General features: G+C 46.3%; 1 protein-coding gene across 4 annotated transcripts in view; it reads right to left on the reverse strand.

Annotated features, from left to right (window-relative positions):
• Positions 1-16,925, reverse strand: part of PYROXD2 (pyridine nucleotide-disulphide oxidoreductase domain 2) — a 375,192-nt gene that overhangs the window by 269,631 nt on the left and 88,636 nt on the right. For 3 of the 4 annotated variants that reach the window (XR_011204918.1, XM_069239656.1, XM_069239654.1), the window contains exons 2-4: positions 13,880-13,899; positions 8,331-8,424; positions 6,327-6,400 (exon numbers count right to left, since the gene is read on the reverse strand). Coding sequence is in view for 3 of the 4 variants with exons in the window: in XM_069239656.1 (XP_069095757.1) it covers positions 6,327-6,400; positions 8,331-8,424; positions 13,880-13,899 (188 nt within the window). In the remaining variant the exon portion in view is untranslated. The remainder of the gene's footprint in view (positions 1-6,326; positions 6,401-8,330; positions 8,425-13,879; positions 13,900-16,925) is intronic. The other variant, XM_069239655.1, reaches the window with a different exon arrangement.

Below are 16,925 nucleotides of genomic sequence, written 5' to 3' on the forward strand. Positions count from 1 at the left end.
AGGGATATTCCCAGACCCAGACAACCATTCCCACTGACTTGCCTCCAGGTGCTCACCTAATAGCCACACATGGTGCCTCTGGAGTTGACCCATCACATAAGGGATACTGCTATTCCACGGGATGTAGGCATCATGCACTGAGCCAGGGAACTTGTCATTCACATGGGAGATGTACTGGTCTGCCAAACATACCATCTGTACATTCATAGAATGATAACTCTTCCGGTTTCTGTACACCTGTTCACTCTTGTGGGTGGGGACCAAAGCCACATGGGTCCCATCAATGGCACCTATGATGTTGGGGATGTGTCCCAGGGCATAGAAATCCCCTTTCAATGTAGGCAAATCCTCCACCTGAGGGAAAACGATGTAGCTCCGCATGTGTTTCAGAAAGGCAGACAACACTCTGGATAATACGTTGGAAAACATAGGCTGGGACATCCCTGATGCTATGGCCACTGTTGTTTGAAAAGACCCACTTGCAAGGAAATGGAGCACCAACAGCACCTGCACTTGAGGGGGGATTCCTGTGGGATGGCGGATTGCTGACATCAGGTCTGGCTCCAACTGGGTACACAGTTCCTGGATTGTGGCACGGTCAAGCCTGTATGTGATAATCAAATGTCGCTCCTCCATTGTCGACAGGTCCACCAACGGTCGGTACACAGGAGGATGCCGCCATCTCCTCACATGTCCCAGCGGACGGTGCCTATGAAGGACAACAGCGTGCACAGAGTCAAACAACTCAGAGGTACGTACCCACAGTTTATCCAGAACACCAATCATACACAAAAGGTGGCCTGTATGTGTGTTGAGTCTAGGCCTAGGTATGTGTGACGCAGTTGGAAATGAAGCCATGTGGGGCCCTTAAATGGCGGCTGCCTGACCTCTAAAGTGGGACAATGGGATGTGAGGTAACTGCGCTGGCGTTGTACACCGTCGCGGTAGGCGGTCGAAGACCGTGGCGCAATGCTGCATTGGTTAACATTGGAACCTATGGGTCCCAGGAGCCAATGACGATGTACGCCAGCGGTGACGGTACGCACCGCCGCGGATGTGACCGCCATTTTCTATCTGTTCAATCTCTCGATACCTGATCTTCGACAGGAGAGGACCTATACTGCAAGTGCTGCTGTGACCTCGGTCTGGAAGAGACAATGGCTCGACTGTCTGGGGAAAGGGCCGCTGCCTTCACATCGGAGGAGTTGGAGAAGCTCGTGGATGGGGTCCTCCCCCATTACACGCTACTCTACGGTCCTCCAGACAAACAGGTAATTACACAGGGAGCATGTTGTATGGGCTATGCCTGTGTGGAGAGGGCTGGATGTAAGAAGGAAGGGCAGAGAGTGCTGCGTGCATGAAAGATGGTGAATGCATGTGCCACATGGCAAGGGTAGGGATGGGGGCCAATCAGTTTGAAGGTGCAGTTGGCAATAACTTCTCTTTTTCCCCTGTACATTTCATGTAGGTCAGCGCCCACCAGAAGAAAGACATGTGCCGTGCCATCGCCAAGGACGCCCGGACCCTGGGGGTCTACCACAGACGGAGCACCCACTGCCGTAAAAGATGGGACGACATTCGCCGCTGGAGCAAGAAGAGGGCGGAGGATCAGCTGGGGATGGCCTCCCAATGTGGGAGGGGTGCCCATTCGCACCATGACCCCCCCTGATGTTCAGGATCCTGGCGGTGACCTACCCGGAGTTGGATGGGCGCTTGAGGGCATCACAGCAGCCACAAGGGTGTGAGTACACTCTCGTTCTGCTGACTTTGCGCGCAGTGGAGGGGTCTGGGTGGGGAAGGTGGGCTGTGGGTTTCCCTAGGCCAGGGCGAGTTCCGTAGGCAAGGCCCCTCCGAAAGGCAGGCCATGTGCCCCCCCCCACCTCTGTAGAGTGCCAGGTACACCTAGTCATGCCCCTGTGTCATCTATGTGTGCAGATGTCGTCCTTAGCCGTGTAGTCCATTTCCCAGGAATTGAACAGTGGAGCCCAAGAGCACGGCGTAGTGCAGGGGGCTTCTGTGTCTGTCGTGTCCGCCAACGGTAGCGGTAATGCATGCACTCAACATGTCTTTCTTCTGTCTTCCCCCCCCCTTTTTGTGGTCTCCCTGTTCTTGTGTGCATTAGCATCATCAGGCGGAGGAGCAGTGGCACCGGAGCACGAGGGAGCTGCATCCCACATGGCCCTGGAGGGAGACACTACAGAGTCTGAATTCACCAGTGGGACGGAGGGCGAGGGGAGCTCCACAGCGGGGACAGGAGCTGACACCAGCGACACTGACCCATCCTCTGATGGGAGCTCCCTTGTGGTGGTGGCAACATCTGTGCCCCTGCATCTACAGGTACAGCCGCCACCCCCCTAACAGCACCGCCCTCCCAGCAGCCCCTCAGCCTTTGCCCCGTGCCCGCTCAGCCAGGAGGTTGGGCATCACCTTCGCCCCAGGCACCTCAGGCCCTGCCCCAGTCACCCCTGCTGCCCTCAGTGAGGAGGCCATTGACCTCCTCAGGTCCCTCACTGTTGGGCAGTCTACCATTTTGAATGCCATCCAGGGTGTAGAGAGGCAGTTGCAACAAACCAATGCATTCCTGAATGGCATTCATTCTGATCAGGCGGCCCTTCAGCAAGCTTTTCAGACTCTGGCCTCAGCACTGATTGCAGCCATTGTCCCTGTGTCTAGCCTCCCCCCTCCAACTTCCTCCACCCCGACCAAATCCCCTGTACCTCAGCCTATCCCAAGCACACCTACAGACCAACATGCACACACGTCAACACCCAAGGGAAGCTCAGGCAAACATAAGCACCACACATCCCACAGGCATTCACGCAAGCATCACACAAATGCAGACACACCAACATCCACTGCCTCCACTGTGTCCCCCTCCTCCTCGTGTCCCTCCTCCCTCCCAGTCTCGTCTACACTCACACCTGCATGCACTACCTCTACAGCCACTACGTCCCTCTCCAGCACACCCACCACCACACCCCGCTGACGTGCAGTCACCACCCCCACTACCATTCACACGTCCCCTGTGTCCTCTCCCAGTGTGTCTGTGACGCCCCTTCCCAAGATACACAAACGCAGGCACACACCCACCCAACAGCCATCCACCTCACGACAGCCTCCAGCGCATGCACCTTCACCCAAAGTCACCAAACGTACACCTCCTACAAACACCACCTCTTCTTCCACTCCCTAACCCCCTCCAGCTACCCGTCCCAGTGTGTCCAAAAAACCTTTCCTGTCCAACCTTGACCTCTTTCCCACACCTCCCCCACCCCGTCCATCTCATAGGTCCCAAACTAGCACCTCAGCCACAACATCTCCGGGACCAGTGGTGCCTGTAGTCACCGGAATCTGGAGTGCACCAGCCACCAGGGCAGCCAGTGTGGCACGGAGCCACAGAACAGACAGTCCCCCACCTGTAAAGCATCAGAAGTTGGCCAGTGCCCGGCGGGAGAGGGGAAGACTCCAGCCACCAAAGCCGCTGTGGAGTCAGCTGTGACACCTTCCAAGGTGGGGAAGGGCCACAAGAAACCCGGCAAGTCTGGGAAGAGCAGCACGGCGGAGAAGACCGCCATCATCCCCGCTGCCCAGGAGGCCACATCCAGCACCATCCCACCTGCCCAGGAGGCCACCGCCAGCACCAGCCCAGCTGCCCAGGAGGCCACATCCAGCACCATCCCACCTGCCCAGGAGGCCACCGCCAGCACCAGCCCACCTGCCCCGGAGGCCACCGCCAGCACCAGCCCAGCTGCCCAGGAGGCCACCGCCAGCACCATCCCACCTGCCCAGGAGGCCACCGCCAGCACCAGCCCAGATGCCCAGGAGTCCACCGCCAGCACCAGCCCACCTGGCCAGGAGGTCACCGCCAGCACTAGCCCCGCTGGGCCATGAAGGACCGCCAGTAAAAGCCCCGCTGGGCCATGAAGGACCGCCAGCAGCTGAGACCCTGCAATGGAGACCGCCATCTCAAGCACCGCTGAACAGGGCACCGCCATCTCAAGCACTGCTGAACAGGGCACCGCCATCTCAAGCACCGCTGCACAGGGCACCGCCCTCTCAAGCACCGCTGAACAGGGCACCGCCATCTCAAGCACCGCTGCACAGGGCACCGCCATCTCAAGCACCGCTGAACAGGGCACCGCCATCTCAAGCACCGCTGCACAGGGCACCGCCCTCTCAAGCACCGCTGAACAGGGCACCGCCATCTCAAGCACCGCTGCACAGGGCACCTCCATCTCAAGCACCGCTGAACAGGGCACCGCCATCTCAAGCACTGCTGGCCCATGAGCGGCAAGGGCACTGACGCAACTGAGACCGTCACGGGGTGAATGATGCACTCTGGGCACCATGCCCCCTCCAGAACCAGTGAAGAGATACATCCACTACCTCAGTCCTTGGCAGGATGAAGCACTCTGGGCACAAAGCCCCCTCCAGAACCAGTGGAGAAAGGCATCCACTCCCTCTGTCCTTAGCAGGATGAAGCACTCTGGGCACAAAGCCCCCTCCAGAACAAGTGGAACAATACATCCACTACCTCAGTCCTTGGCAGGATGAAGAACTCTGGGTACAAAGCCCCCTCCAGAACCAGTGGAGAGATACATCCACTACCTCAGTCCTTGGCAGGATGAAGCACTCTGGGCACAAAGCCCCCTTCAGAACCAGTGGAGAAAGGCATCCACTCTCTCTGTCCTTAGCAGGATGAAGCACTCTGGGCACAAAGCCCCCTCCAGAACCAGTGGAGAAAGGCATCCACTCCCTCTGTCCTTAGCAGGATGAAGCACTCTGGGCACAAAGCCCCCTTCAGAACCAGTGGAGAAAGGCATCCACTCCCTCTGTCCTTGGCAGGATGACGCACTCTGGGCACAAAGCCCCCTCCAGAACCAGTGGAGAAAGGCATCCACTCCCTCTGTCCTTAGCAGGATGAAGCACTCTGGGCACCGCCGCTTTAACACCGACCGCCAGGGTTGGAATGACCACCATAATGACACCCTCTATTGGACATTCTCAACAGTCTACAATCTACAATCGACAATCTACAGCCTATAAGTTCATCCTCAATAATTGAAAAAGCACTGCTGCTCTCTCCTTTAAATTTTGGTTGAACTGGATTACTCACCTAAGAGGTGCCAACAACATTTCTCTGCAAAATTCCCCTTGGAGATCACAATCTAGATCGGTATGGAATACACTACCACTAAACCACCAAAAATCTTACAGCCCATGTTGGGTCGCCATTATTTCTCACACATTCCCGAAACATATTTGTCCACACTTTTATATATAGGACTGCAATACTTATTACGGTATTTCTTCTTTTGTTTTTATTGCATGTCGGATCTGATTTAGTCTTTGCTATGTTTTTTCCATATTTTCCTTTAATTAGGTTAATGCACCTGTATACAATATTGAGTAACTTCACCTGCATTCCCCAAAATGTGTGTACCATTGATGTATTATGATACCCCTTTCTTTTTTGCTTTGTTTCATTTTTGCCTTTTTGTCTTTCAGAAAGCTCAAGAAAATACTTTGAAATAAAAACATTACTCTCAATGCACTGGTATAATCTGATATGCTAAGGTGAAATGGTTCTGCATGTTAATGAAATACACTTTTTCAATTTCGAAGAGACCTTATATTTTTACACTTTGCTGCAAGATGGCTTTGAAAATGAAGGTGTTCCTAAAGTTAAGTGGTGCAGGACAACGCAATTGCTTCCTTTCCTCAACTTCAATTAATCTTTAAATAAAGGGTTGTCAGTTTACTTAACATCTTTTTAATGTATGTGCTGAGTTGCGGGAACAGCAGCCCAGTGCTGCTGTTGATCATTGGGCCCCATGTGATGGTCAGGAGAGCCGCATGCAGCGTCCGGGCCATACTTTGAGCATCCCTAGACTACCAGATGGACGGAACAGTGAAAGACTGAATGGATAAAAGAATGCAAAAGTGAAATGGAGATGGTTGTTGGGTGGATGGAAGTATGAAAAGATGAATGGGTAGATGCTTTGATAGAAGCTCTGCTGGGTTGCTTCACTTTCTTGGTGCCATTAGAGCTTTAGTTCAAAGTGGGGGGCATTTTCTGGCTACCTCCCTTGGCTGCTTATATGTTCTTTCTGTTAAATTGCATCCCGATGGTTAATGCCATACATTGATATATTTATTTTTGCTTTTTTTTGCGATCCCAATCGCAGGTGCATCAGGCATGCACCCGTAACAACAAAAATGGTAACACCGACTCCTTCTGGTTACACAAGAAGAGCTGTATAGTGTCAGAAAGAAAACATATGCCTTGTGGATATTACAGTTTGAAACACTGATTCTAGGACTACCTTTAGCTCCAAGTCTTTGTAGATCTGCGGACGAAGAAGGCTGAGCAGGTATGAGGCTCTGGAGAATTTGAAACCTAAAAGAAACAGATTTATTTATGCCACATCTTCAGTTCTAGACTTTCATTAAGTTTCTGTGATTATTTTTCAGACATAATTTTTTAAAACTATGATGAGTCATAATGTGCAAGAAAAGAGCAGCAAATGTCTGTCGCGCAATTTTAATTTGCATTCTGCGGGGCAGAGTTCCACAAAAATCATGCTCAGGCAAAGGCTACAGAGAAAGAGTAAAATTAGGATAGTTCACAAATGCATTGCTGTGGAAATTAATGTATAAAGAGAGGGATGATTGCCTCATGCATATTAAGGCGGGGTCACAGACACATATCATGCCACTCAACACTGAAATGCCTTGCCCTCTTTACAAGGAAGGATTTTGCTAAAAAGCAAATGTAAGCATAGTAAATATTAAGTGTGGGTATTCTGAGGCACAAACATGAAAGACCGAGTGAACATGCAAACAGTATTGCTTTGCAAAATTCATGCCAGGGTTCAAATGTAGCCTTTACAATAGAAACATCAGCACCTGCATATTTCCAAAGAACTATCATATCAGCTTAGTTAAATGATAAGCACACAAACATATTAAAGTAAACCTACCTACACCTCAGCTTTAAAGTCTAATTCCATTTTATTACCAGAGTGTTACAAATTGACTTAAAATGAATACTGGTTACTCCCTTACAGATTGCATGTTAAAATAACTTTAACTAGGGAACAACTCCAGTAGTCAGGAGGCCTTTTAATGTGATCCTACCCCACTGCACTAATGCAAACCCTGGCATAACAGTTTGAATTAAAGACCGTTTCTCTTTTGAACAAGCACACCACAATAAAGCTTTCGCATGAACCATATACACAGATGTGCAAAGTATAATATGCTATTAATTACTGTAATAGAGGGAGGCAAGGGCCACCAAGACCCGCTCCAGGCTTTGCCTCCATGGCACAACGCCACACAATTATAATTTAAACACGCAGACACACTTACACACAATAATTACGTATTTTCAAATGTGTACATAACATTTCCTTAGATTTAACTCACAATATTTAATTAAACCATGCACACACCTTGTCTCGCATAGGTTTCGTTCAGAAAGAGTATCACTTTGTTTAAATATCGTGAGTGGCAGCGTGGGAACATCCTAGTGCTAGGAAAAACCCCTTGGCTTCATGCAGAGCAAAGTAGCTAAAAGTGTTATCTACGCTACAGCAACGGCCACGTTCTAGTGCAAAACAAGTTTTATGTAGGAAAGTAAATACTTTATCAACACTGTGCAAGTCTTTGTGGTGGTGGAGAGTGTTGACAAATCTGTCCTCGATATTCTATACATGAAACATAGCACCTAACAATTTAACAGAATCTATTAAAGGTGTGAGTTAAAAGAGCAATACTGATTGGTTTACGCCAGAGGGGTGAGTGTGTTTCTGTGTTCACCTCGGCCCTTCTGACTCCCCCTGAACAGCAACTGAGAGTTCCCTTCCTTCTAAATAATACGGCTTCAATGCCAACTTGGAGAACTTAAGGCCTAATCAGTGGCCCCTCGCTCGTCAAAAATGAAGGGGGAATGCTGAAATTCATCATGGAATTGAGATTGGCACATGGGGGCACGTGGTGAGCGATTCGTTAAACAGATATGTGCTAGCAAATTAGAGATGACCATGTGCAAACCCACAAGTTACTCAAGAACGAGAAGGGTTGCAGGTATTTGTCTGCAGCAATAACAGCACGTCTCATCATGATATATGCATGCACTGACACTACATCACATCTGCCTTTAATCCTGAAGGGGGGCCATTGTTAATGTTGTTCGACACACAGCTAACATGCTGTCCCCTTAAATTATGCAAAAAATCGTTAGAATTGAAAGAGATGACATTTTAAGCAGGATACTGCAAAATTTGCAAACACATATTTTGCAAGTGTTCAGTGAAGTAAGATACCTGGTATTATTTCTTCAGTGACTGCAGCACCTCCAATCACGTGACGCCTCTCCAATACTGCTGTGTTCACTCCAGATTTCTGCAGATACGCTGCCTGGAAATGTAGGGATATTGGTTACAATGTGACACAACGCTACATCTACCAACAAATGCGATAGAACCAACATGTTAGAAATTGAGTTGCTGGTTGGCAGAAGTATGCACCCTGTCCAAGCAGGAACCACAATCCTAGTCAGGGTAAGTCACATACACACTAGAATTTAACCAGTGCTCACCCTCTGGTAGCTTGGCACAGAGCAGTCAGGCTTAACTTAAATGGCAATTTGTAAAGTATTTGTGCAATACTTCAAACAGTAAAACAGTGAAAACACCACACAAAAATAACCCAGACCAGATTAGAAAATAGAGTTTCATTTAATGAACAAAACAAAACCAAGACAACAAAAATCCCCAAAATTGAAGTCAAGATATTAATTTTTACTGTGGTACTTAGAAGCAGATAGCACCAACGGGGGCTATTGGTTGCGCTAGACCGGGCTAAAGTCAAAAGTTCAGGCGGACCGCGATGGAGCGCAGGCTGGCTACAAGACCCATGTAGGGCCCGCTGAGCAAGAGTACCTTGCTCCTTGAGATGCACCGGCTCCAATCGGCGCAATGATCGCCTGGCTCTGATGGCAGATGTTTAACATTGACACTGCTGTGTAATCTGTAGTATATTATAGCAATGGGATGCCCTAGTTAGCTATGCACTCTATAAGTGCCTAATACAATACAATACAATACAATGAGGTTGATGCGTCAGTTCTGGTCTGCGCTGAAGCGATGCATCAGTGTAGATCTGTAGGATGAAGGCAATGCGTTGATACTGGGCAATTTAGAGGGGATGATGCAGCGCGCAGTCAGCAATATGGTGCTCTGATTCTTGCACCAGTGGCGTGCTGTCATCGATGGCGATGCAGTGTCCTAAATCCTAAGAGCAGCGGTGATGAGGTAGTGAAGCATGGATATTGAAGGGGATGCGTTGGTTCTGATCAGGGCAACGACGCTGATGCGAGATTTATTGCACGAGCAGCCAGGAAAACCCACTTCCAGGGGCGCAGTACTGGGTTGGCACCACTTGGAAGGGCAGGATTCACAGTTGGCACAGTCCACAGGCTGTAGCAGGATGGTAGGAAGTCTTTTGTGTCCCTGAGAATTCAGGACAAACGAGGCAAGCCAGCAAGCCCTTGGAGTCACTCTGAGTTCAAGTGATGAAGATCAAGTCCTTCTCAGTCAGGTAGGTAAACAGAAGGCAGCAGGGCAGCTCAGCAAAGCAAGAGTCCAACAAGGCAGGGATCCAGTACATTATCAGTCCTTTAAGCAACACAACAGTCCTTCTTTCTGGCAGAGTCTTCATGGGTTCAGAAGTGTACTGATTTGGTGGGGTCAGAAACCCAGTACATATACCTACTTGTGCCTCTGAAGTGGGTGATACTTCAGAGAAGGGTCTTTGAAGTGCACACAGGTACTTTCATCTCAGCCCTGACTCCAGACTATCAGTAGTGGGTATTCCTCCCTTTGTGTGGGGACAGGAGCTGTTTACTCAGGTGTGTCAGCCCTCCTCTACCCTCCTGCCCAGGAAGAGTCATCAGAATGCATATGAGCGCTCAGCCACACCTAATCCTTCCTGTGTTTGTGGCTGTCTAGAGGGAAAGCACAAACTAAGGCTGTCACCCACCCAGATGTGTACTGGAGTCAGTCTGCAAGCACACAGAGCTGTAGGGGCAGGGAAATGTCCACTTTCTAAAAGTGGCATTTCTAAAATAGTGATGTTAAACCCTACCAGTAAATAGGGTTTATCATTATCATCCCAATGGTATAAAACATGACTCCTTCTCAATCAGGAATTACAGCCTAAAAATGTAATAAGGAAGTCTCAATGTTAACCTATGAGAGGGGTAGGACCCCACTGTAGTGAAAAACTTTGTTTTAAGTTTTTCACTATCAAGGCCTGCCTTTGGGGTGACATATCTAATAAAAGGTGAGTTTATGGCGTGGCAAAGGGTTTTAAATGCCAAGTCAAAGTGGCAGTAAAACTGCATACACAGGCTCTGCAATGGCAGGTCTGAGCCATAGTTAGGGGGCTATTGGAGTGAGTGGCACAATGAGTGCTGCAGGTCCTCGAGTAGCATTTAACTTACAGGCCCCAGGCACATTTAGTGCACTTTAATAGGGACTTATAAGCAAATAAAAAATGCCCATGAGGGTTAGGCCAATGTTACCATGATTTAGGGGAGAGAGCACAAGCACTTTAGCACTGGGTAGCAGTAGTAAAATGCACAGTGTCCTAAAACCAGCAAAAGCGAGGTCAAAAATGGAGGGAGGGAAGCAGGCAAAAAATTTGGGGAAAGACCACCCGTTGGCTGTTAGATTTAACACAACACTTTCTCTGACACCCTGAATGAATGTGACTTCATAATCAGGAAATCCATTTAGGAGTTTGCAGCTGTGTGGAAGTGCTTAAGGACATCATTCATCACTTGGAATGCTAGGCCACAGTTCACAAAGGGTTGCATGCATATTTGCATGTAGCAATGTGCTTCTCGCAAATGTGTGTACTAATTTTCTGGTTACAGAAACCATGATACACAGAAGGGATCTGCTTGCGGGTTGAAGGGGAGGGAACGCCTGTATGTGCAAGTGCTACGCACGCAGTATTAGGCAGGCCTCTAATAAATACACACATAGGTGACATATATGCTGTGTTGCTTTTTTTAACACTCATTGGATTCCATGAGTGACATGGGTAGAGGAACAAAGAAGAAGGAGGAGCATTCATATTAGTGTTTTTTAAAAATCTCTTTCAATAGAAAAACATTCATGAGGTCTGATATTCCATATGGACTCCAAACACCGAAATGTATAGAGATTCAGTCAATAATGAAGAATACCACAGAGCAGATGTGAACTAAATGTTCATTCTTTATTATTTGCTTGTATTGAGCATGGACATAATCTTGAAATGCGAACAAGGACACAGCCAACGCGTTTCGTCCCGAAACAAAGGGAGCTCTTCAGGGACCCATACTAATGATGAGGGAATATCCTACTGTAACTTTTTCCTCATATCTTCTTAGATGTAACTTCTGAAATAACTTGCAGTACACGTCCAAAGTTATAGATATGGGTTTCGGTAAGTCTTGTATAGTGTAAGCATGGTTCTCCGACCGTCATTTATTTTTAGCTTCCTGACCCGAAAATGTGGTCAGCGTCCAACCTAGTCTCCACTTCAATATGGGCACAATTGTTTTTTTTAGTTGTTTTTTTTTAGACTTGTACACATATTGGAGTGGATGTTCTCCCACTCCTTCAGCCACCAGCTCGTCATGAATCATCCTCCTCTTCTTGGACACACAGGCTCGATATACAAACCATCATAGTCTCCTACACACTGCAAACTCAATCATATGTGATGCAGATGTCCCAGGAACACCTGGTGTCCTCGAGGGGAGTGGGCAATGCCCTTTAAGCTCTTCCAATAAGAGGCTCTGCAGCGGCAGGTGATCCTGGGAGTAGCTCGTCGTCTTGAGTTTTTTTTAAATAAGCACTGGGTCACATTTTTCCTTTTAAAGTTAAAAGAGAGTTGTGTTTTTTTACATTATTACATTATTATCATCAGGGTGCAGATAGCAGAGCCTGATAGGGAGCAGTGCTGGAGTCAGATTTATGACCCAGGGCACACAGGTGAAGAATTGAAGCACAAAGTATTTAACTCTTAAATAAAAGTCCTTGTCAACTCAATTTTGGAGGTGAGAACAAAATGATGGTTCTCAATGCTTTTAAATCGGAGAATATTAAAATGAAAAAGTTACCTTATAATTAAGTTTTCATTTTCAGTTTCTCCATTTTTTTTTCAAAGTGTTGCATTTACAAACAGCAGGACTGTTGCTCCCAGTGGCTAGTAGAACACTGTGCCATATTTATAACTGGAAAATAGAGTCACTTTAAATGGGAGGAATTTAAAGTGCAGAAAAATGTTCCACATTTGAATATTTTTGCACTTTAAATTTCTCCCATTCAAAAAAAAATGGCTGTATGTTTGTGTTATACTGCCACATATAGCAAAAGGTCCTGTGCTGCAAGTACATATGACACAAGCTCTCAGTTACCCATAAACATATATCCCATTTATATGCACACATGTTCATACATCTCCGAGACCACACTCTCAATGACACACATGGCAGCCCTGTCATAGTGCTCTAGTCAAAGTATTTTGTTCAAACCATAGTATCTGGCTCTATGGACAATAGGCTTAAAGTCAAGGAAGCTGGCCATGGGAGTGTCTTCGGTAGCTCATGTTGATTTTCACTGGTAAGAAGTATCTCTCACTACAGTAAAGTTTAGAGACCCCTGGCATAGATTATTTATTTCTCACCCACTCCCTTTTACATGATCTAGCGTCCCTTTTTCGTTTTGGATATTTCTATTTGAGATCACGCACATTTGGAATTAGTCTGGAATCTTGATGGAGGCCAGGAGCAGGCCCGACAGCGCTGGCGCATCCGCCACTCTTGCTTAAAGATCCAGTTGACCCAGCTGAGATCTAAAAGGGAATCACAGATTACTTCGACCAAAAGACTTTCCAGAGACCTCGGTTCACATGCTCTGGTATGGTTTCAAAGCCAACATCTGCGGGGTCATAACATCTATTGACATTGTGCACACTAGGGAGGCCCAACTCGTGGAGACGGAATTGACCACTGAGATCAAAATGCCTCGATCAGTCCCTCCTCTCCCGATAGTTTGTGTGTGCTCCATCGCAGTCAGTCTGAACTTGTGACTTTGTCCCGGTCTGGCATCACCAGATATCTATAGTTGGTGCTTTACGCCTTTAGGTGCTTATTTCTCTAAAAACAATAAAAGTCAATAACTCCACTTCAACTAATTAGATGTTTGTTGTTTTTTTCTCGATTTATTTATTAAATTAAGCTGTGTTTTTCTAACCTGGTGTTAGATGTTTTTTGTGTGGTATTTTCACTGTTTTACTGTCTGAAATTTTGCACAACTAACTTTATACATTGCATCTAAGTTAAGCCTAACTGCTCTGAGCCAAGCTACCAGGGGGTTGAGCACAGGTTAATTTGGGATTTGCCTGTGGCTTGCCCTGACTAGAACTATGGATGCTGCTTGACCAGGGCTCACACCCCAGTGAACCAGTAACTCAATTTCTAAAACTCAGCAGCAGCCACCCCATTGTTCGCGTTAGATTTTCTCCCTTTAAACTGAATGTTACCACAAGTCGTTACTGTGCAAGGAGGGTTTGTAAAAAGGCCTCCACATTATTATAGATTTTTGTTCTACTTGCTGCAATTATCCAGACTCAAGCAGCTGCCTTTATTCCCCATCACCAGGTAGCATGCTAAATCATGTTGTTAAGTTTAAAACTGTTAACTTTTATAAATAAAGATTTATTCATCTACAAAATATTAAACACACTGAACAGCATCCAACAAATACATTTAGAGGTAAGCAAATCAAGCAAAAATAGAAACGATCTAATTACATACCGCAACCAGCCCATTATGTCCTGCAACAAAGAAATATAGAAACTTCAAAAAATGAATAAATCAGAGCAATCGCTAAATAAAAGCCACAATGTGCCCATCATATAGCCTTTAGTGCTTTTTTTTTAAATTTTTAATGCCGTCATATTATTAAAAATGTGCAAGTTGTAGAAGACAAGCAGGTTGAACCATACCAGATACATATATTTTGGAATATCATATGAAAATACAGCCAAACACGTATTAATAAATCCTCTTGTTAAACTGAACTATGTATTTGGTATGCATACAGTGTCTTTTAAAGTTAACAATCAATAGTTAATGTGATAAAGGAAACTGCGTCTCCCTGTGGAAACAGTATGGAAATAAAACATAAAGTGCTATTAATGTTCAAATACAATTTAGATCTAAACTTTCAAGGAATCAACAATCATAAAGATATAAAAGGTCTTTCCAGGTGGCGATAACTATAATTCAATACTGAATTCATGCACTCAAGAAAGTAAAACATTGAAATACAATACAAGAACTGAAATTAAAGACTTTTGGCCTTACCTAGAGTTTGGCGGATGGATACTCTATCTAAAAAATATGTCATGGATATGCTGTCTTCTGTATTGCAAGTGCCATAGGCTATATTGAACTTGCAATACAGCGGACAAGACATCCCCTGTGTTTGTGATGAAGTATTCTGTCCACCAAACTATAAAGAATGTCCTATATATTTAGAAGTAGCAAAGAAACTCAAACACTTCTACTATCCGTCACAATCTCAAATGTTTTCTAAGAGGCATATTTATCATCAATCTGTTCAGAATGAAAAAAGCTGGAATATCACAAACTAAAAAACCCTAAACAAAGTGCTAAAGAATCTAGGCATGAAATATGTGTGAAAGGTAGGCATTCCACCAGCATGGCAAGTGGGCGCAGGGACGTTGGAAACATGACGGTCCACCCATCTCTCAACAGAAAGAGCAGACCATTTGTGTGAATCCTTGATTCTGATGGTCTCCATGGTAGACCAGCACTTTTTTTTGCAAGTAAGGATGCTGTCTTATCTTCTACACTAATTTGAACTCATACAATCCTGCAGTGCTCTGCTCATATATATTAGGATTTACCACATTCAAACATATATCAGGCCTGAGATCTATTCTCTGACTAATGCCAAAGAATGTATTTAATTTAATATTTTTATGTTGCACCACCACTGTTTTTGGGCATTCGCAAACCTGGATCCAACTATCTATACAACTATTTGTCCCCTAAAGTCCCCCCGTCTACCTATATGATTTGAACTTTGGTTTTAAAAATACTTCAGCAAAGAGACTCATGAGCCAATTTGGGAGTCAGTGTTAGTACCACTGCCAGAGCAGAGTACTTTACTCCTGCCATGGCGAGGCAACTCCACCTGTGAAATTTAGAGATGTATGCCAGGCTGCAGACATCTCTAACATTAACAGGAACCACCATCTCAGTTCCTGTATGACGGTGCCATACTGCACTTTAAAAAAAAAATTTTTTATCTTCAGTAAAAAGTCCCAAAGCGGGTTCTTGTTGTTTGAAAAAAAAAAAACACCCTTACCATGGGAGGTTTCTTCCATGGCGTGGAGGTCACTAAAAAGCTTACCACTAAGTTTTGAATGGCAGTTTGCAAAAGTATAAACTGGCCAAGTGTCCGCCCACTATAAATCAAGGAGGCGGGTGAACACATAGCCAAATTTCCGACTGCCTTTACTGTGTTGAGCCTTCAGTGGGGTATGTAGGCAGCAGAGACAAAGTAGTCTCCATCATTTACTTACTGAAGGTCCGCCCATCAGTAAATCAGGTGGGCACACCTTCAGTTTGGCAGAAAGGGAAGTCTGTCATTTGTGCAACAGAGTACCCTCTCTAGCAAAATCAATATTGGCCCCTGGGTAACCTTTGAGGATGGCATGGGCAACTGTTCACTTCTGGATTTGAGAAGATGTAGCGGAATGGTTTTCTGTATGCAGCAAATATGCTATGTTATGTATTTTTACACAATAGGAAGATGTCAGCCCCCAGGAATATGTCATATGACATTCAGATTAGTAATTAGGGCATGAGTTTCGGTTTGTGTAACTAACCATAACTAACAAATGTTGAGGTTTTTAAGTTTCATTTTAAACCACAAGTTAACTTGAACTGTGTTTTAAAGAAATTTCTGAGGTTTATTTCATACAAATTTTGAGGCTACAGAAGAGGGGCCGCCTGCTCTACTTCCCTTAATAAAAACCCAAAGGCCTCGGAGATGGGGTCCCTAGGGTCCAAAGTTGCTTGGAGAGAGGGGCTTTGCACTCCCAATCCTTATAAAAAACAAAACCCCTGAAGAACGGGGTACCTTGGCCCATTTGTGGCAGTTGGAGGGGGGGTGCATGCCCCCTCCTCTTTAAAAATATTTTTTGGCCCTACAGCATGGGTCTCAAGGTACTATTGGCTTGGAAAGAGGGGCTGCGTACCCCGTCCCCTTAGTACAATAAAAGGCCCAAATAATAGGGACCCTGTGGCCCTTAGTGGCTTGGGGTGTGGGGGTTGCATGCTTCCTTCCCCTTAAGAAAAAAAGCAAAGGCTTCCATTGATGGGGTTCCTGGGGCCCAAAGTGGCTTGTGGAGGAGGCGTGCTGCAAGGCCCTGAGTTCAACCCATGGGCAGCCAACCCCAAGTTACGCACCCTTGGTCTGTGCATGGCATGGGGTTGACCAAAAGGGGTTGCATGGAAAGCCTCTGCGGCCCTACCCACTCCCCTGTTTTTTTATTGCTCCCACCGGGCAGGAACAATCTGAGATTCCTTGCCCGCAACAGCACAGGCAGGGAACCAAACATATGCTCACACCATTTGCATATAGCTGGGTCCAAACTAAGGTGGCATGGTGTGCAAAATATCGATGGACTGGGATGCAGCCGGAGTAATTACCAGTGGCTTAGATTAATTCAAGCATTCCATCCATCACTTTTTGTTTACTTTTAGAAAGTTGCCATGTTTTTTGTCATACCATTTGTGCCTGAAGCCTGCTCCTGGGTCACATGAG

The sequence above is a fragment of the Pleurodeles waltl genome, chromosome 6 (genome assembly GCF_031143425.1).
Source record: "Pleurodeles waltl isolate 20211129_DDA chromosome 6, aPleWal1.hap1.20221129, whole genome shotgun sequence".
Classification (NCBI taxonomy): Eukaryota; Metazoa; Chordata; class Amphibia; order Caudata; family Salamandridae; genus Pleurodeles; species Pleurodeles waltl.